This window comes from Piliocolobus tephrosceles, chromosome 11 (genome assembly GCF_002776525.5).
Source record: "Piliocolobus tephrosceles isolate RC106 chromosome 11, ASM277652v3, whole genome shotgun sequence".
Classification (NCBI taxonomy): domain Eukaryota; kingdom Metazoa; phylum Chordata; class Mammalia; order Primates; family Cercopithecidae; genus Piliocolobus; species Piliocolobus tephrosceles.
This window is the reverse complement of record NC_045444.1, coordinates 50,695,284-50,716,699: the sequence shown is the minus strand read 5'-3', so window position 1 is coordinate 50,716,699 and position 21,416 is coordinate 50,695,284. Positions and strand designations below refer to the sequence as shown.

The 21,416-nt window shown below is 39.0% G+C and overlaps 1 protein-coding gene across 1 annotated transcript in view; it reads left to right on the top strand.

Annotated features, from left to right (window-relative positions):
- The first annotated feature begins 10,480 nt into the window (after positions 1 to 10,480).
- COBLL1 (cordon-bleu WH2 repeat protein like 1) overlaps positions 10,481 to 21,416 on the top strand; it is a 167,035-nt gene continuing 156,099 nt past the window's right edge. The window contains exons 1-2 of the mRNA XM_023217327.1: positions 10,481 to 10,568; positions 11,254 to 11,344. Of these exons, the coding sequence (XP_023073095.1) occupies positions 10,481 to 10,568; positions 11,254 to 11,344 (179 nt within the window). The remainder of the gene's footprint in view (positions 10,569 to 11,253; positions 11,345 to 21,416) is intronic.

Sequence of the window (21,416 nt, the reverse complement as noted above, 5' to 3'; positions counted from 1 at the left end):
ATCAAAAATAGAACAACCGTATGATCCAGTAATCCCTACTCTGGGTTTATACCCAAAGGAAATGAAATCGCCATCTTATAAAGCTATCTGCACACCTATGTTTATTGCAGCATTAGTCACAGTAGCCAAGATATGGAAACAACCAAAGTGTCCATTGATGGATAAATGGATAAAGGAAACACTGTGTGTGTGTGTGTGTGTGTGTGTAAATGGAATGTTATTCAGCCTCCAAAAAGAAGATCCTACTTGAGGTGAGAGGTTTGAGACCAGCCTGGCCAACATGATGAAATACCATTTCTACTAAGAATACAAAAATTAGCCAGGCGTGGTGGTGCATGCCTGTAGTCCCAGCTACTCAGGAGGCTGAGGCAGGAGAATCGCTTGAACCTACTGGGCGGAGGCTGCAGAGAGCCGAGATCTCACCACTGCACTTCAGCTTGGGTGACAGAGTGAGTCTCAAAAAAGAAAAAAAAGAAAAGAAAAGAAAAGGGAAGAGAAGAGAAGAAACAAAAGATCCTGCCATTTGCAACACCATGGGTGAAGCCAGAGCACATTATGCTAAGTGAAATAAGCAAGACACACAAAGAGAATTGCTGCATGCTCTCTTATATGTGAGATCTTTTTTAAAAAAATTGAATACATAGAAACAGAGAGTAGAATGATAGTTACCAGAGTTGGGGGATGTGGGATTGGGGTTGGGGGTGGAAAATGGGCGAAAGGCTCAAAAGTTACAGTTATATAGGATGAATAAGTCTAGAGATTTAATGTACAATTTATGGTCAAAGAAATGAACAAAAGGAATTGTGATACCTCTACAGGTAGGGTCGGCAGGTAAAATGCAAGATATTCAGTTAAATTTGAATTTCAGATAGATAGCAAATAACTATTTATAACAGGCAAATATTGCAGGTGACACACTTATGCCAAAAAATTATTCATTGTTTATTTGAAATTCAAATTTAACTGGTTATCCTGTATTTTTATTTACTAAATCTGGTTATCTTACTTATAAACTTCAGTTTTCTAATGTATGTAATGAATAGTTTGAGCACATGTTATCTAAAGTCTTTTTCAGGTTTAATGTTGTATGATTTCTGTTACAATCAGATATTTTTAATAGAGCACAGTCATTTGCCATACTTATTCATAATTCATACCCTGCAACACAGATGATGATACTGTTGTATTACCATTTTATTGATAAAGAAACTAAAAATTACAAAATTGTTTTTAAAAATATTTTTCAGATATGGGATTTCGAATTTCCACTAATGAAACTATGATAATTGCAGAATGCCTAGCTTCAGTGAATTGACTTGATTTTGATATTTGAAATATATATTAATCCTGAAATAACTTAGGTAATTCATCAGTTTTGCTAGACTGCTATGACTGATGTCAACTGAAGCACAGAACTCACAAACAAAAAGACTGTATTCTAAAACCACCACTAGCATGCTCCACCAATTTCTTAGAATCTTCAACTTCCTTAAACTTTTTTTCTTTAAGTGGCATATTTCAGAAAGAACTGGAAGAAAGTTCTTGGATGTTGAAATAGTGTTAACCATAGCTCAGCTTGTTCTGTGGTATTGACAGATTGCAAAATTTATAACATACATAAGAATTACACCTGGAGTAATGAGGCAATACTTCATTTAAATCAAAATATGTAGAGAAGAAAGGAGTCTTATATTTGTCAGACATAAAACTATAGTTTAGTAGCTTTCCATGTAAAAGGTCACTGATTATCACAAATAGTCCCCATGTAGTAGGAGACTGAGAAGTTAAAACTGATAATGGTATTTTTGAAGTCTGGATTAAAAAAAAAAAAAAAGTAAAAAGAAAAAATGACATGGTTTCCTTTAACACACTCAGAAAAAAAAATCTTAATCCCATTTTTGTTTTTCATTCCAAAAATAATTATTTATTTACTTAGTACATTCCTAGGTCTCTGAATGAAAATATTTGTTCTTTGTTGATCAAAATTATGCACTCTATTTATTACAACAGAAAATTATAAAGATCTAGAAAATATATATCACTATCCCTGAAATATACACTGTAGCCCTTGTAAATATGCAATCATATAAAAATACGTCAAACAGGAAAATCACCTTATTTAAGTAAGCTTATCCTGCTACTTACTTGTATTGTGGTAGCTAATAAATACTGTAAGCCCAGGAGAAAATACTTCAGTCAGAGATCTGCATCACTCTTTCCATTACCTTGTTATAATTGCAGACTCATACCTGTATGCCAGGGATGCCTGAGTGCCCTCTATGCTAGACATCGAGCTAAGTCTGTTAACTGTGTTCTCTCATTTAATTTTCTCAACAATCTTATGGAATTGCTATTATTTTCCCAAGTTACTAGATGAGCTAAACAATAAGACCCAAAGTTCACACACTTACATATATCTAATAAGTTATGTCATCATTTTCTCCTATCATTTTTCCATTTCTACTGCAGTTACCAAGGAAAAATAATTAAAGTAGCCAATAATGAATGTTTAAAACATTAAAAAATTGTACCTTATATTTGCTAGAAACAGTAATTTCAACATACTAGGTGGACTTTTGGCAGTGTGCTCTTCCCATCATACTATTTGTAATCCAAATATTCATTTTGTGTAATTTTCCATGTCGGGTTGCGTTTGATTTTCCTAGATTGTTGTTGTTATTGTTGTTAGTAGAGGAAAATACACAGTGTCATTAATTCTGCTGCAAATCTCTCATGGGGTGGACCTTGTTAGGAGTACAGAATGATCTGATTCAACTTCATCCTGTTCTGTACAGTTTTCAATGTCTTGGGTGGATCCCACAGCAGAACATGGACAAGAGTTCACATTTTTATAGAGTCTTTGTTCTTGGTCTGGTCAAGGGTGCTCATTCCAGAATGTATCTGAGTTTCTGATCATCTCTTAAATTTTCCTCTCTCTATTTTGCCTTCCTGATCTTCATATTCCTTAAATGAAAATGGATATGTCTACAACCTTAAACTCTCCCCAGACTGAAGTGCGTCCTTTGGGACAAGGCAGGTTCAGGTAGGCAGTACCTTTGAAGCTGGCCTAGGAGATAGAAGATCTTCAGCACGCTGCTTACACAATATTACTTATTTGCTCTGGGATAACTTTTAAGTCTGCTATGATTGCAACAAGGTAACTGTAATGCTACTGCAAAATAAAGTAAAAACCAGAAGAGGCCGGGCGTGGTGGCTCAAGCCTGTAATCCCAGCACTTTGGGAGGCCGAGACGGGCGGATCACGAGGTCAGGAGATCGAGACCATCCTGGCTAACACGGTGAAACCCAGTCTCTACTAAAAAATACAAAAAACTAGCCGGGCGTGGTGGCGGGCGCCTGTAGTCCCAGCTACTCGGGAGGCTGAGGCAGGAGAATGGCGGGAACCCGGGAGGCGGAGCTTGCAGTGAGCTGAGATCCGACCACTGCACTCCAGCCCGGGCGGCAGAGCGAGACTCCGTCTCAAAAAACAAAAAACAAAACAAAAAAAAAACCCAGAAGAAATAACTTTGGATTCTAGTTTTGCTACTTTACTAGTATCAAGGCTTTGGGCAAGTCTTTGCTTCAGTTTCCAGAACAGTTAAATAAGGATATGAGTGTCAATCTATACAAGCCCTTAAGTGGCTCAAACTAGATTCAGTAAGTGAGAGTGCATTGCAAGGGGCTGTATGTGACATCTTGTTATTAATAGTCCATATATCTGAATTCAATAGCTTTAACACAATCAGCTTGATTACTCAACATAGATAGTGAGAAAACTCAGAGATCACAGAATATCTATAGATTCATTATAGAGATAAGGAAATTGAAGATCCCACAGTAAAGTGATTTACTCAAGGTCATTACAGAGCAAGAAGCCAGAGCTCTCAGCTTGGAGGAGGAAATTCTCTGCTTCACAGATGGCAGCTTACAGAGACACAGCTGGCTCCCATTTGTAACATTTGTTTAATAAGGGCTTCCATTACCCTCACTGGACACTTACTCTTTGCCAGAAACAGTAAATTTCCTAATGTCACCCAGATAGTAAGAGTCAAATCCAGGGATGTAAACTCAAATCTGTCTGGCTCCAGAGCCTGAGCTCTTAACCACTGTGGTACTTAGTTAACCGCACACACACACTCAGCCTCCCAGGAGAAAAGGCACAGGAGGGGGCAAGGAGCCCTGCCAGGATGAAATATGCTGAGACTTGTTAGGTTTTATGCCTGGAAAGCCAAATCAGTGGCTACCTGGCTCAAAGTTGTACATTTTGAAATACATGGAAACTGACAAGCAGTTAAGGCTTTAGGAAGCTCTTTAAAACAGAAAGGGAGAGATGCAGCTTCCAGTTACAGTTAGAATTGAATGGGCAATGTAAAATTCTAAATACCAAGATTTAGTTAATTCTATCACACAAAATAGAAAAAAGTTGACTGTTTTGTTATCATTTTTTTTTAAAGGAATACCCGCATTTGAATGGTATCTGAATTTTAAATTACCAGGGTACTTTTAACAAAACTGATACTTTAATAAAAGGGCTTATTTACTTCCAATGAGTAAGAAAATTACTGCCAACAGAATTACAGAATCCAGAAATAGAAATTTATTTGACAAAAGGATATCTTAAAGAGGGAAATGAGAAAGTAGATTTTAGTTAACTTTGTGTTGATGGAGAATCTGAGCTTGAAATTTGAATGGGCACTGAAAACCCTGCCCTCTTTAGTGCTCATAGCACTAAATTACGTGTCTGCATGCCCATGCACGTTTCTCCAGGCCTCACCTCTATTCTGGAATGTGTGCATATTAATAAAGAGTTTCTTTTTAGCACTGAATATGATAATATAGAAATATAGCACCATTTTAAGAGATAGCATACCAAACTCAGGCATTTCTTCTTCTGATACTTAGAACTGAAAAATTATTTATATTTTGGGAGAGCAGTAAAAGGCCCTACACTGATTATTGACCAACTTCCTTAAGATTGTAAGTTGATTGACAGTCATAAAAATAGTACTGATGAGCCCAGTGGTCTGTGAGCCCCTCAAGGACAAAGGCAATATCTTTGTGATCTTTGTTTTCCTAGCCCAATTCTTGGTATAGCAGATATCCAATAAAATGCTCCTTTTATTGAAATAAAATTTAATTCATGAATATATAATCCTCTTGGAAGTTCTATTCTAAAAAATGTTCAGTGATTTTTCATGTTTCAAAATATAAAATCTGATGAGTTAAAAACTGATTAAAATTGAGAACAAAGCACATACATCTATTTTGGTTCTTTCAATCTCTGGAAGGCTTGTTTGTAAATGACCCTCCAGAAGAGAAAAGGTACAAAAAAAAAAAAAAAAAACCTCTGTAATTCCAAATATAGGACCATGAAGAGTGTAATTCATATTTTCCCTTTAAAAATAGTACTGCCCGTCACGGTGGCTCACGCCTGTAATCCCAGCACTTTGGGAGACTGAGGCGGGTGGATCATGAGGTCAGGAGATCGAGACCATCCTGGCTAACACCAAAAATACAAAAAAAAAAAAAAATAGCCCGCGTGGCAGCGGGTGCCTGTAGTCCCAGCTACTCGGGAGGCTGAGGCAGGAGAAGAGTGTGAACCCGGAAGGCGGAGCTTGCAGTGAGCCGAGATTGGGCCACTGCACTCCAGCCTGGGTAACAGAGCGGGACTTCATCTCAAAAAAAAAAAAAAAAGTATTGTATTTATTTTCTTCAAGCTTTGATATAAAAGTGAATACTGAACTTCATACAAGAAAAATTGGGATTTATTCATACTTTAGGAATAAATTAGTCAAATATGACTTTTATTTCTTCTGTTAAACAATATAAAATAACTGGATAAAAATATCTCCCACATTCAATTACTCTACAAAAAATATTTGTTATCTCTGTTACTTAAAGAAGGGGCATGCATTAAACTTGAAAGTATGAATAAATATATTACCACTTCATTTGGGTATGTCATTTAACTCACATATTAAAATAGATATGATGAGACTTAAAATGGCTGCAATTATTATGGTTATTAAAACTACATAAACAATACAGCCTTTAGCTATTATATTTGACTTTGAAATGTTTAACAATTGGCTTTAGTTTCAATAGACAAAACTAATTCTGTCAGTTTTTATTATAATTGCATACATTGGACCTCAAAGTAAACATTTAATCATTTAAGAGTTGTTAACAAGTTTTCATATTTTCCTTTGTATATTTCTAACTTTAGTGCAAAGAAGAAAACAGTTCTCAATGAAACAAAATCAAATTTTTTTTTCATGAATAGACATTTCTGTGTTAAGGAAACTATAATATTTCAACAAACATATCTGTTGAGTTTATTTATTCTTACCTATTAACTGTTGGTCAGTTTGAAAAAAAGGCATTAAAATAAGATTATGAATTGGAATAGGAGGAAAGGGAAAAGGAGATATACCAATGATAAAGATAAACACAATTACAAAACCTGGTTAATTACAAAACCTGGCCCAGGATTTCTGACAGCCAAAGAAAATATTTTTGTTATTTTGGGATAAAGCTCTCGTGCAGCATTTATATAGGGAACATCATATTCTAACAACACTTTCTATGTGTTAATACATGTAGGAATACTCTGTAAATTATGAAAGCACTGCACAGAGATGAAAAGATAATTAACTATTATGCATATATTACTGGATTGAGACTAAAGCTACAATTCTGACTTTCAGTTCCCTGTTTTCATCAACAAAGTCTTATGCATAAATAACATAACATATTTATCTGAGATTGGGCAGCTTCTCTGAAATACAAAGTCTGAAATAAGACTTTCATTAAAATTGAAATGCAACAACCCTGATCTTGATATATAAAACCACAAACACATACAGTCTAAGAAGACATAAAATAAACACTTCCTTTAGGTTGTAATGTGCAAAGGTGAAATGCATAGAAAGATATTAATGACCTTCGAAGTGTAATTTTTCAGTTTTAAATAAAGCTTTTCAAGTGGTACTTATAGTGGAATAAAAACATACTTAAAATAAGCATTTATAAATGTTTTCATGTTCCAAATAGTTTACAAAAATTTTAGACAAACTCCAACCATTATGGCCCACTTTAACATGCCTGTCTGCTTTTTATATAAGCACACAGGTATTTATTAAGCATGTAAACCTCCTTTCCATTTATTACTATCCAGCAGGATTCCAAAACCTAGATTATTCAGAGAGATATATAGCTAAGTGGAACTTCCTTTAGCATCATTCTACCCATTGATTTTGGTACTAACCCCATCAGGTAACCATGTGAAGAATAAGTCTTCTTTCCCTAGTAGGACAAACTTACCTTCCATCTGTTCCATTTAAAACGGACTACCAGCCCCTTTGAGTTGAAGTCTTTCCCCGACTCAAGTTCCTTTTAGGATTCTCCTGAGGAGGGAAGGCCTGAAGGTTTCCTTCACTCTTTTATTCAGTGCACACATATTGGTGGAGAGTCTCCTGTGTTCTGGGCTATGCTTTCAGGAGACAAAGGGTAAGATGTGGTCCTTTAAGGGCATGGTGGCTCAAACCTATAATCCCAGCACTTTGGGAGGCCAAGGCAGGCAGATCACAAGGTCAGGAGTTCAAGACCAGCCTGGCCAACATGGTGAAACCCCCGTCTCTTCTAAAAATATAAAAAATTAGCCAGGCGTGGTGGCACACACCTGTAGTCCCAGCTATTTAGGAGGCTAAGGCAGGAGAATCACTTGAACCCGGGTGGCAGAGGTTGCAGTGAGCCAAAATCGTGCCACTGCAGTCCAGCCTGGGTGACAGAGCGAGACTCTGTCTCAAAAAAAAAAAAAAAAAAAAGAGTAAAAGAATAAACCCTCCCAACTCTGCATTGTGTAAACGAATAACTGAAACAAAATGTCATGGGGCCTTGCCCTACCTAACAGAACCTACTGGGGGCCAAGAAAGGGAAGGGCTACTTCTATCTCTGCAATGAGAGAAGTCTTCCTGAGGGGATGATACCTATGCTTAGGCACTTAAAACGATCGGCTGGGTGGTGAAGAGAGGGGGAGATTCCCAAATGGGGAAATTGAGCACAATCTTGGAAACATGGGCAATTTTGAAACAGCTCTGCATACCAGAAGATTGGAAAACAGCAGTTTTCTCCTGTTATGTAAAAAGATTTATAGCAGCCAGGCATGAGTGGCTCACAATTGTAATTCCAGCACTTTGGGAGGCCGAGGTGGGCGGATCACCTGAGGTCAGGAGTTTGAGACCAGCCTGGCCAACATGGTGAAACCTTGTCTCTACTAAAAATACAAAAATTAGCCGGGAGTGGTGGCAGGCACCTGCAATCCCAGCTACTCAGGAGGCTGAGGCAGGAGAATCGCTTGAACCCTAGAGATGGAGGTTGCAGTGAGCCAAGATCGCATCACTACACTCCAGCCTGGGTGACAAGAGCAAGACCCCTTCTCCAAGAAAAAAAAAAAAGAAAGATTTATAGCAACTGTGATTATTTTGCTAATCACTGGCTACAGTGAGGATAGCTTAGTACCACATGTGAAGACCACCAAGCTTGGTGGTGCTCTTCAGTGGTTTTGCCCAACATGAGCTTATTTCTTGGTGTTGTAGGTCCTGGGACTCTCCAAGGCAGCTGTGCTCTGGGTGATAGTTTAGCATTCCAAGAACCTTCAGTCTTGTGTCACCTTCATTTTAATACATGCTTTCATGATTGTAGCAGCAAAGGAAGGGAACATAGACTCAAACACTGGCTTAAGTAATTTCACCAGGAAATAAAGCATTTCATGTCTGTTCACATTTCCACTTATCAAAGTCACAGGGTCATACCTAATTTCCATGGGGTGGAGCATATATTTCTCCCTAGGACCAGAAGGAGGACAGCAAAAAGTGGTGAGCACTAAAAATGCCTTCAGCGGTTATGAAATGTTATGAAAATGTTTTATGACTAAGATGAGGCCTAATCTTACTAGTATTAGGGTCCATAATATTCCTAGTATGTCATACATTGAGGCTGAAACTAATTAAAGATTTAATCTTGTCTTGTGATTGAAAGTTACGGACTTTTAAGTAGTTTCACTGTTACTCAATATTTGCATCATTGTCTGTGCAAGCAACTGTAAAAGCTTGCACAGCTCCGTGTTCAGAAGCATAAATGATTCATGAAATTGTTTAACTAGAGTTATTGTTTAAAGACTAAAATCCAGAAGTATTTAAATAAATTGCTTTACTCTTAGTTAAAATCTCTAAAAGCAACTTTTTCTAATATGGTTCCCGTATTGCAATCCAAATGAGTCATATGTTTTTCTTGTCATATTTAAGATGCACTGAAAGGACTACATGATGCAGTGAAAGAAAGAAATACCAATGCCTGCGTATGACAGACAAATGGCACATTGCTAGGCATTTATTTCAGCAATCTTTCTTGTTGCTGAAATGGATAAACAACTAAAGGAGCACTAAAATCAATTTAATTTTAATACCTGACAAATGTTATTCTATCAGTGGCTAACACAGGTTTATTACTTGATGTTGGTACTACAACAGAAGTCCCCTGCAGGATGTTCCTTCATGTAAGATCTCTCCATCAGTTTAATCCAAATATGTTTTTAAAACTGTAATTTTAAGTTGATTTCTTAATGTCACATGGTTTTCTGAAAACACATTTTTGGACCCATCAGAATGGCTCGCATCTTAAAACAATTGGCACTTATGAAAAATATAAAATATGTAAATAATTAGGGTGGTGCAAAAGTAATTGCGGTTTTGTCATTACTTTTAAAAATGGCAAAAACCGCAGTTACTTTTGCACCAGCCTAGTACCTGTCTGTCAGGTGTAAAGAATCATGTAGAAGGCATGCATGTGAATACTAAAACGTTCAAACAAGCACACATCTGTGTCTGATTCCTTTACCCTTGTAAAACTTCCAATAAATGAATACAATCTATCAGTTAATTCTTAGTTTATAGACTGTCATCAGACATTCTGTTGTCCAGTTCTCATGTCAGAGTTGTTATAGGCTTTTACAAAAAATGCCTCTGAAGACAGGGCAAGCTTAAACCTGCCATCAATTAGAAAGATCTGTGTCACAGGTGCACTTTTAAAAGAATGGCAATCTTAGAGGTCAAGTTAAAAACACAAATTAAAACAAACAAACAATCCTGGACGTCGAGGGTCAGACTCCAGGGAGGGCAAGCTGCAGGTCCCACTCTGCGAGTTTCTGTCCTCATTCCGCGGAGGCCCCAATCCTCCCCGCCGATCCTGGCAAGGCAGGTAACCTCCCTTCCCCCCCGACCTGTCCGGCTCGGACGCACCAGCCTTCCCCAAGCGCAGCCCTAGCGGTGGGAATGGGAACACCTCGTCTGGGAGCTTCCTTTCGGTTCAGCTTCCCCAGCTGGACCCCAAAGACCCGAAGCCCTGGGGGAAGGAAATTCCAACTCGCTCCCGGCCCACCCCCGCCCCGTTCCTCTCTCCGGCTCGCTGCTTCCCTCGCTCCGATGCCGCCGAGCTCGTCCCCACTTCTGGGCGGCAGTGCTGCAGAGGCGGCAGCGAGCTCCCGGACTCCGGGCAGGGAAATGGGGCAGGGTGAGTGAGAGAGCAGGCTCCAGCGAGGCCCCCAGCGCCCAGCGAACGCCCGCACCCCGCCCGCGGGACAGGGGAGGCGCTGAGTCGGCCCTACCCGCGCTGGGCTGAGCCTCGCAGGGGTTGCCGCTTCTCCATTCAAGTCCTGGCTTGAGAGCCGAGCGGCAAGAGCGCGGGCCGGGGGAGGGAAGAGTAGGAGAGGAAGTCCCGAGGGAGAACAGGCGAGCTACTGTCTCCTTTGGGAAAGAACGTAGGAGCCTTGGGTGGGAAAAGAGAGATCAGCCCTTCCAACTTCTCTTCGGGAAAAGTTTTCCCAGGGCGTTTTGTTTGTGCAAACTCGGCCGGAGGAGCCTGGGAGTGCGCTGCCGGCGTGGCGGCGGTGCCCGTGCGCCCGGCCCCGCTCCTCTCCCTCCCTGAGAGGCGCCAAATGGCTACCCAGTAAACCCCACGGGGCGGGGGCTGCAGCGCCGCCGCCTCCTCTGCTGTGCTCTGGGCGCCCGCTAGACCTTGCAGCGACGGCGGCGGCGCCCGCGGGCTGGGAGCCGGGGCCCGCAGGTGGAAGCGCACCCGGGAGGCGGGCCGGCCCGGGCTGGGGCAGCTCGGGCGGGCTCTTGACGCTCAGCCAGCTTCGCTCCGGCCTCGGGAAGGCGCGCGTCCCGCCCTGACCCGCCGGTCTCTCCCACCCCAGCAGTGACGCGCCGCCTGGGAGCTGGAGCCCGCGCAGCGCCCCTCAGGGCGATGGACGGCCGAACCCCGCGTCCGCAGGACGCCCCAGTCGGGTAAGCCCAAAGCGCCGCGCCGCCCCTCACAGGGGAGGGCGAGGACGGCGAGGATAGCGAGGCCTCGGCCGTTTCACCTGGCTGGCAACTCGCTGCCCTGCCGGCGGCCTGACTCACTGGCTGTCCTCCACGCGGCCGGGGAGGCTGCTTCCTCCCGGCCTTCTCGGAGGCCGCCTGGGCGGAGGGCTCGGGTCGTTCTTGGTTGCCTTCCTACCGGGGCTGCCCTGGGTTGCTCAAGGCCAGCTGAATGCCAGGAATTGGGTGAGGAGTCCGAGAGCAAAAATTGTAACAAAGGGGCCCTTGTTTGGGCTCTGGGGGAGTGGTGGACGATACCTGTAAGTGAGCTCCTGGGGAGGGAGGGCAAAAGTTTCCTTGGCCATGGGCTGAGACCCAGGCAGGTGAGCAATGTCAAGATGACTGTAAGGAGTGGGCTTTCTGCAGGCGGATGGAGGGGGACAGGAGGGTGTGCCAGCTGTCAGCCCGCATGACAGTTCCGGGAGCGAGCGGGGTGCGCGCCTCTGATTGGGGGTGTGTGTGCCTGTGGCCAATTGCTGGTGCCAAAACCCAGGGCAAATCAGATTGCAAACAACTCTACTTCTCTTTTTATCCTCACATGTTTGAGAAGAGAGGAAGGGGCTGTCACATGGTGAGTTAATATTAAATGAGGCATGTCTTCCTGCCAGATACGCTAATAGTCACCTTGCTAAGCGTTTGAGTAAACAGTAATGAGAACAGGTAGTTCTGCAAGAGATGAAGAAAACCCGAAATTAACCTTAGTCTTGGTAAATAGTTCAGGAGTAACCTGGATGCTAGTTGAGCTTCTGAAGTGGGAAACTCATTTGATGTAGTACAACTTTTTTCCCCCCAGCATAAGTGTTCCTCCAACAGTTTATTTTAGTTAATCTGAACGCAGAAATGCCCTAATGAGAATATGAGCATTCCAGAAATAGAAACGTTAAGGAAAAATCGACGTTGTCACTAATGAATGAGACTTGTACTATTTTCCTGATTTAAGAGTGTAGAAGTCATTTTTCCCTGGAACATGACAGGCGTTTCCTTAGAAGCAAGTCACAGCATGTTTATTCATCAGAGACCATGCGAACATTGGCAGTTGTCTAGAGGAAACATGGAAAAGTCTCAAAGCAACATGACTAATCTAAAAGATATTTAGTATAATTTTTACATAGAGGAAACGTAGTATGTGAATTAATTATTTCATTTTGCTCCAATTTCTCCTCTCTGCAAATATTCCTCTCGCTGTTGACTTTCATTTCTTTCCCCAGGTTTTTCATTGTTTAAATATTATCATATATCCTTACATATATTGTCACATTAGGGTGAGTAAAGAAATATATTGGTAGAAAGATATTGAGCATACAAGCAAGGTTCCTAAGTGGAGCTGCAGTATTATGTGAACTGACGATGAGACAGCTGTCAGGATACTGAAATGTATTCAGGGATTGCAAAATAAAATAGAATTAAATCGGATTTGGAAATGGATTAGGTTAAGGTACTTTAAAAAACAAGAAAGAAAAACATACCTGCTTTCACAAAATACACCCATGGGTGTTCAGAAGTCACTGGGGACTTTAAGAAAATAGGTGAGGTCACGTGGCTCTGTGTTGAAGAAACAGAAAAACACTTTTTGCTGGCAAGCATAACTGTAGTAAGAACCTTCAGACTTTACTCTTGGTATTTTATTTTAATGTAGAGATGAGGTCTTGCTATGTTGCCTAGGCTGATCTCAAACCCCTGGCTTCAAGCAATCCTCTAACCTTGGTTTCCCAAAATGTTGGGATTACCAGTGTGAGCCAGTGCGCCCAGCCACTTTTGAGAATTTAAAGGTTAAACTGATAAGTTATTTGCTTAAAAAGGAAGTACAAAAGAGCTTTATCTAATTTGTCAAACATTTTTAAAGGACTTTTGCCCTCCCCTTTTCAAATTTAAGTAGGAAAAATGTGTCAACACCTTATCTAAAATAACACAGTAGTTCTATTATTTTACCTGACATTATTCTATTCAGATAAGTGATCACTACCTGAAAAATATCAACATTAAAAAATTACCTCTCTACTTCATTTGTCTTCTTTCACTTGTCTAACTTGTCCTAACTTATATGCCTGTCATATAAGATTTGTTGAATATTTAATATTCAGTATTGCCTCTGTTCTTTCTCAAAAACCCAGAATATAAAAGGTTTACATTGGGGGAAAAATATCTAGACAAGGGTATTTTGGAGGTGGCAGGCAGCAATCTTAATATGTTATAATTGTTAGGTTTTGGAGGAAAATTTCTTGCTATAAAACTGACTAATTATATCATAACTCATTACTTTAATAGACAATGAAGCCTAGTTTAGTCTTTATCCTTGGATATTACTGTTGGAAAGAATTCCTCTGTAATTTTCCAAGTTTTACATTGTTGTAACATGTCATTTAAACATAGCACCAAGTTTTGTTCTCCACATTTTATAAATGAGACTCTGAAGCTCAGAAACACTGAGTAAGTGTATTGAAGTCCCAGCAAATTAGTAGTAAAACCAGAAGAAAAACTCTAAGTGCCTAGTTCATTTTGTTAATTGCTTTTAATCTTTTCTTGACCATGGTATGATATAACAATCTACATTTTAACAGATAACTTATATTTAACCATTAACTCTGTAATATTTTAATACATTTCAGGAAAAATGTAGTTGATATCCTTATCCTCACTTTTATTAATTCTATGATAAATTAGCCCATTCGGGGAATGATTGATTATTTTAGGAAAATAAAATAGTTTTATGGCCTCTCAACTGCTGCTTTTTCTTTGAAACATTCTAAACAATAATTGTAACATCAAAAGGGATAGTTTGAAGTTTTTTTGGTGCCTTCACACATTTAACTCGCGTTTAGCGTTCTACGACATTGTGAGTTATGTGGGTTGGGTGTCAGTTTCTTTTCAGTGGAAGCGACAGTGCAAAGAAATAGTGGCTGCCTTAGGGTGTGTGCTGGTGAAATCCCTGCCTTGAAAGGGTCTGATCCTGTGGTCATCTTGAATGTCTTTCATTTTGGCCTCCATTGTATTGCTTTAATCCCTTACCATTCTAGATTAGATCCCTTTCTTTTGAGACAGGGTGGAGTCTTGCTATGTTGCCCAGGCTGACCTTGACCTCTTGGGCCCAAGTGATCCTCCCACCTCAGCCTCCTGAGTAGCTGAGACTACAGTCACAAGCCACTGTGCCTGGCTTTAGATCCCTTTCTTAATATCATGCAGAAGTATCCACTTTATATTTGTTGTTCTGTATCTTATGGGCTTCTTTTTGGCATTTGTTTTGAGGCTAAAAGTTTAGATGTCAAAAGACATTGAGTCACAATGGTTTCGGTTTTCCTTTGAGAAAAAAGTTTGCATGCAACTTTATATATATTCAAATGTAATATGTACATTCTTATATATTTACATATTTTATGTATACTATATGTATACATACATAGATACTCCTATCTAATTCATGTGTGTGTTTTCATATGTATGTGAAAGTTGACTGGCTTAACTTGCATAGTGATCTAGATGAAAAATGATAAATCATTTTTATATTTGTTTCTACGAAGTGGAAATCCTAGGTTGGTTTGCGTTTTTTTTGTAGAGAGCAGCACTGTTGGAGACCCTTGTTGGAAAATTGAAATGCTGCATTGGAAAAGAAAGTGATAGCCAAAAGTGATTTCCTTCTCTAACGTGGATATCCAATTAGTAAAGTTATTTAAATTTCCTATATTAGTACTTAGTAAAGTGACATTAATCTCTTAGAAAAAGCAACATGATTGCTGACATCAACTTGGGTGCTTATCTTTGGAACTAGTGCTTACGTTCTTTACTTACCCAGATATGCTTTACAAAAAAAAAAATCCTTCGAAATTTAAATGTCAGAAGCTTAATTGACCTTGCTCTGAGGGATCTTAATATTTTGATTCTGAAGCACATTTTCAGGAATGTACAGGGGGTACAAAAGCTCTCTTTATCATTTTGCAGCTTTGGAGCTATGGGGTTAATTGAAGGCATACGAAAAATTAAAGAATGATTTAACAGCTGCTTTCTTAAGCTTTTTTTGGAGAACGTTATTGGTTCTAAAGTTTCACTGATTGTGTGAACTGAGTTCTTGAATACTTAGAAGTTAAGTGACTTTTCTGAGGTTTCAACATGAGAGTCATCTGGGGTGCGTTCACACTAATTCTTGGGCTCTCACCCCCCCCCCCCGCCCATTCTGATTTTAATTCTCCTGGTCTGGGACCAGGGGATGGCTTGTTTTAAAATGCTGCTCAGGTGATTGTAGTGTGTGACCAGATTTGAGAATCATTGATTAAGTAGGTATCAACAGCTAACATGGAGCTGATGCCAAAAAGAAGGAACTCAAGATTGTAACTTTAGCATTATTTTGCCTTTTGAAAGATTCCATGTAGGTGCTTTACAGTATTATTTTTAAAGCTTTTGCTACTTCTTTTTGAATAAGTATATTAACTTCATTTTACAGTTAATGAAACTGAGGATCAGAGAGCTTAATTAACACATTGAAGGTCATACAACTCTAAGGAATGGAAGAGTATTAGAAACAAGCTCTGATTCCAAACCTATGCTTTTCATAGGGCTATGTTTTCTACCATGGATTATACTGAATGGCTAAAAATGATTTTTATTTAAAGTGGCCTTATAAAAGCATTATCTTGATTCTTTTTAAAATCATGTTTATATTTTATATTTAAAAACTACAAATTTCCATGCATATAACATGTCTAGCATTTAAAAGGAGATTAAATATTGGGTTATGTCTTCAAAGTAATGTGTAACATATTCCTGTGTTTGGTATGATGTAATTTAACTCATAGTAAACTGGCAGTTTTTTTTTCATCATATGACAAAGTCTATACTTATTTTTTGATATTAGGCAGCTATTAAATGTATAATAATATTTCAAAAGTAGGATTTTTGATTACTGAATAACAAAAATGAAATTATTTGTTAAAACAGCACAATACTTGTCCTTCAAAATCAGATTATCTCTACATGAATTAGAGGATATTGAATAACAATATTATGACCTTATATTTTTGGTTTATATTTAACCATTAACTCTGTAATATTTTAATACATTTCAGGAAAAATGTAGTTGATATCCTTATCCTCACTTTTATTAATTCTATGATAAATTAGCCCATTCGGGGAATGATTGATTATTTTAGGAAAATAAAATAGTTTTATGGCCTCTCAGCTGCTGCTTTTTCTTTGAAACATTCTAAATAATAATTGTAACATCAAAAGGGATAGTTTGAAGGTTTTTTGGTGCCTTCACACATTTAACTCACGTTTAGTGTTCTACGACATTGTGAGTTATATGAGTTGGGTGTCATTGAAATGCCAGATGTGTTAATATAATAATAAATGCCAAACTTCATGTTATTAAGACAATTACTTTTAATTAATCAGTCAAAAACTCCTGAACCCTTACTTTATATAAAACACATTTTTCTAGGCACTGGGAAATAGGCTTCTAATCTTAAGAGCTTCACTACAGAAATTATATGTATCTGTAGGAATAAAAGGAACATGATGTTAGTATATAAATGATACTTTGTTACTGGCTTAAAACATTATGTCTACGCTTAGAATTTAAAATGCAACAGCCTAACTTATGCGTCAGCAAACTATGGTCTAGCCAACTAAGTCCTGAAAGTCAAAACAGCCCTCCACCTGCTTTCCCCCCCACCCTTTTTCTCCTTTTTTTTTTTTTTTTTATTGTGGTAATATATGCATAGCATAAAATTTACCATCTTAACCATTTTTAACTGCATGGTCATTGGTGTTAAGCACATTCATATTGTTGAACCATCAGCACCATCCATCATTATAACTCCTTCCATCTGGCAAAAACGGAAACTCTATACCCATTATACAGTAACTTCCCCATTCCACTTTCTCCAGCCCCCCAACAACCACCATTTTTCTTTGTCTCTATGATTTTGACTACTCTAGTACCTCTTACAAGTGAGATCAAAGTCTGTCTTTTTTTGACTAGCTTATTTCACGTAATATCATACGTGTTGTAGTGTGTATCAGTACTTTATTTCTTTTTATAGCTGAATAATATTTCATTGTATGTATAGACCACATTTTGCTTATCTATTCATCCATAAGTGGATATTTGGGTTGCGTTCACATTTTAGTTATTGTGAATAGTGCTGTTGCTATGAATATGGGTGTACAAATACCTCTTGAAGACCCTGCTTTCAGTTCTTTTGGGTATGTTGTTAGAAAGGCTGGATCATATAGCAGTTTTATTTATTTATTTTGAAGAACTGCCATACTGTTTTTTGTTTGTTTGTTTTTTACAGTGGTTGTACCATTTTACATTCTCACCAAAAGTACACGAGGTTCCAATTTCTCTTCACCAACTTTTATGTTTTTGTTTGTTTGTTTGTTTGAGACAGAGTCTCGCTCTGTTGCCCAGGCTGGAGTGTAGTGGCCGGATCTCAGCTCACTGCAAGCTCCGCCTCCCGGGTTCCCGCCATTCTCCTGCCTCAGCCTCCCCAGTAGCTGGGACTACAGGCGCCCGCCACCTTGCCTGGCTAGTTTTTTGTATTTTTTAGTAGAGACAGGGTTTCACCATGTTAGCTAGGATGGTCTCGATCTCCTGACCTCGTGATCCGCCCGTCTCGGCCTCCCAAAGTGCTGGGATTACAGGCTTGAGCCACCGTGCCCGGCCCAACTTTTATGTTATAGAGCCCCCCCGCCCCACTTCCCCGTAGCTGCTATCCTAATGGGTATGTGGTAGTATCTCATTGCATGTTTGATTCCTGTTTCCCTAACGTGTAGTTATTTGGAGTACCTTTTCATTGGCCATTTGTAAATCATCTTTGGAGAAATGTCTGTTCAAGTCCTTTGTTTTTCAATCTGTTTGTTTTAATTCTGTATATATTCTAGATGTTAATCTGTTATCCTCCACCTGTATTTATAGAGTTTTACTGGCAAACAGCCACCCATGCTTATTTGCATATTATCCTCCAACCGCTTTCACATTATAGTTGAGTAGTCCAGATAAAGACCATATGGCCTGCAAAGCTAAAAATATTTGCCCTCTGGCTCTATACAGACAAAGTTAGCTGACCCGCTGGCCTAATTTATAAGATCAGTAAATGAACTAGTCATTGTTTAATTAAAAATTTATTGTATACAGGAGACTTCTAAGTATGAACTGAAAGGTCGGTTAAAACAAAATTATTTATTATCTGTATGGAGTGAAATATATCTTATACTAGGGGATTTTGCAGAATGGAGATTGGTGATTGATTCCTTTTTCAAGTAAAGACTAGACTTGGCTGTTGACAAACATTTTAGACTTTTAACGTTTATAAGATATTAGAATATATTTTAAAGAGAATTCCAGACTTCTGTGCCAGAGAAACTTTAGAAAAAATGACTGATATAGTTAAGAAGATATTTAGAAACAAATGTGCATAGGAGGAAATGGACCGAAGGTGGAAGGAGTTCCTATCTAGTTTTTTGAGTCTACAAGTCAAAATGTCTTTATAATTTCCAGCAAGTATTTTTATTGTTGTTCAAGATACTTCATATACTCAAGCTTTTGGTGTTCTAACATTAGTATGATAGTTGTTATGAGTTTTTTTTATGACTTTGCTTTGCTAAAATTTTCCCCCCATCTGCTACAGTAAAAACAAACTAAAAGTATGAGAGAAAGAAGTTTCCCATGACTATTTATAAAAGGCCAAACGTCTTCAGTTTTGCATACAAACTTCATATCTGAGGAATGAATCCTTTGGAAAAGATTCTCAAAGATTGGCTAGTCTTTAGAAAAATGGTAGAGTGAGTATGAGTAATTTATTTCATATAATTTAAGTTCACTGTGCTGTTTATAAATTTAAATATTTTAAAACCGTTGACTTTAGATGTAAGAAATCTGTGGAGTTGAATTTTGGAGCATTTTGGCAAAGTGCTTTAATTGGAATTGTCATCTCAGTATGAAGGCAGCAAAGAATGTAAAGGCAGGAGATATGGCCTATTAAGCTCAACTCATAGAAAGTTGAAAACTTAGTTCTATTTGTAGCTTGTAGCTATTTATTTATTTATTTATTTTTGAGACAGGGTCTTGCTTTGTGGCCCAGGCTGGAGTGCAGTGGCACAATCTCAGCTCATTGCAGCCTCTGCCTTCTGGGCTGCAGTGATCCTCTCACCTCAGCCTCCCGAGTAGCTGGGATTACAGGCATGTGCCACCATGCCCAGCTAATTTTTGTACTTTTTGCAGAGATGTTGTCCAGGCTGGTCTCAACCTCCTGGCCTCAAGAGATCCTCTCACCTCAGCCTCCTAAAGTGCTGGGATTATAGACATGATCCACCGTGCCGGGTTTGTAGTGTGTGTGTATGTGTGTGTGTGTGTGTGTGTGTGTTTGTTTTTTTTTTTTAGATGGAGTTTCACTCTTGTTGCCCAGGCTAGAGTGCAATGGTGAGATCTCGGCTCACCGCATCCTCCGTCTCCCGGTTTCAAGCAATTCTCCTACCTCAGCCTCCCAAGTTGCTGGGATTACAAGCACGCACCACCATGCCCGGCTAATTTTGTAGTTTTAGTAGCGACGAGGTTTCTCCTTGTTGGTCAGGCTGGTCTGAAACTCCTGTCCTCAGGTGATCCGCCCGCCTCGGCAAAAGTGCTGGGATTACAGGTGTGAGCCACCGTGCCTGGCCATTTGTTGGGCCATTTGTAGTTTTTAATTCCTCAATTGAAATCAGAGCTATATAAACAATTATTATTTGTAATATAAACAATTATTTTTTAAAAGTATGGTTTAATAGGACAGAGGTTTTCTTTTGTAATGACCTCAGACTTGTAGAAAATTCCTTTGGATGTAAAGGTGTAAAAATACCATATATTTGAGAATAGCCGAAGTGTTTCAGAAGCAAGCCTCTGAAATGTGGTTGAATAAGAAGCTGAGTTATAGTAGTTTGGGTTCAAAATATGGTTGTACTTATAAAATCTGATGTTTTAAAATATGGTGTGTAGGTTGACTTTAAATAGGATTGAATGCTAAGGCATTGGAATATATCTTTAAAATAATATTAATCATTAGCAAAATTACATTGTTTCTCAGTGTGATTAATTTGAGGGATTAACACCAAGTAGTTGGTAGGCATTCTGGTGTATTTTTAAAACTTAAATATACCTTTTTACCTTATAGCCTAAAGTAAAGCTTTACATCATAGCTTCTGTAATTACAACAACATGTATTTGTAAGGAAGTAGAGTTAAGATGCTCAAATCTAGGTGAGACATTTATCTACAGTCCTTGAGGATTCCAGCTCTCAAATCTGCCTTCATGCACATGCACACATACTATTTCTGGAGAAATGGAAGCGAGGAAGTATTAGATGATCCCAAGGGGAGTAGCGGGAGCTGAAGCCAAAGTTTTAATAGCTACCACAGTTGTGTATTGATTGAGATGTGCTGGAAAAACAGGAAATTGAGCTGCTAAACGGGAAAATGACTACTATCCTACCATTCCCAGACCTGATTGGATGTGCCACAGTTTCTAGGCCAGTTAGCCATAATCAAGATAATTACAGGAGTCACTGAATTCATTTTCTCCTTTGTGCTAAGATGAATGCAAGTTACACACAAAATGGAAGCCTCCGAGGGTAGAGCAACTCTTTCTCTTTTTTTATGCCTGATGGTCACTTGCTGTATCACTGCTTTAATAGAATTAGGAGAGAGACAGGGTCACTGTCTTATAGGACAGTATCTTTATTTCCTGGTCTATGGCAGCTCCTATAATTCTCAGGTATCTGTGATTCAGTTATTGGTGGCAAACTCCTGAGCAAACTGTCCTACCACACTGTGGGGGTGAGTTCTTCCTGTCTCTTGCTCCTACATAAGATGTGTTGTTCCCCATTTCCAGGTAGCAGCTACGTACTTTAACTTAAAGCAAAAAAAAAAAAAAATTGTTTCTGTGCTTCAGGAGAGCAAAGCTGAAACTGGTAGAAGAAAACATCAGCAGGTGAAAAGAATGTTTAAATTTTATTTATTTCTACTAGATAAG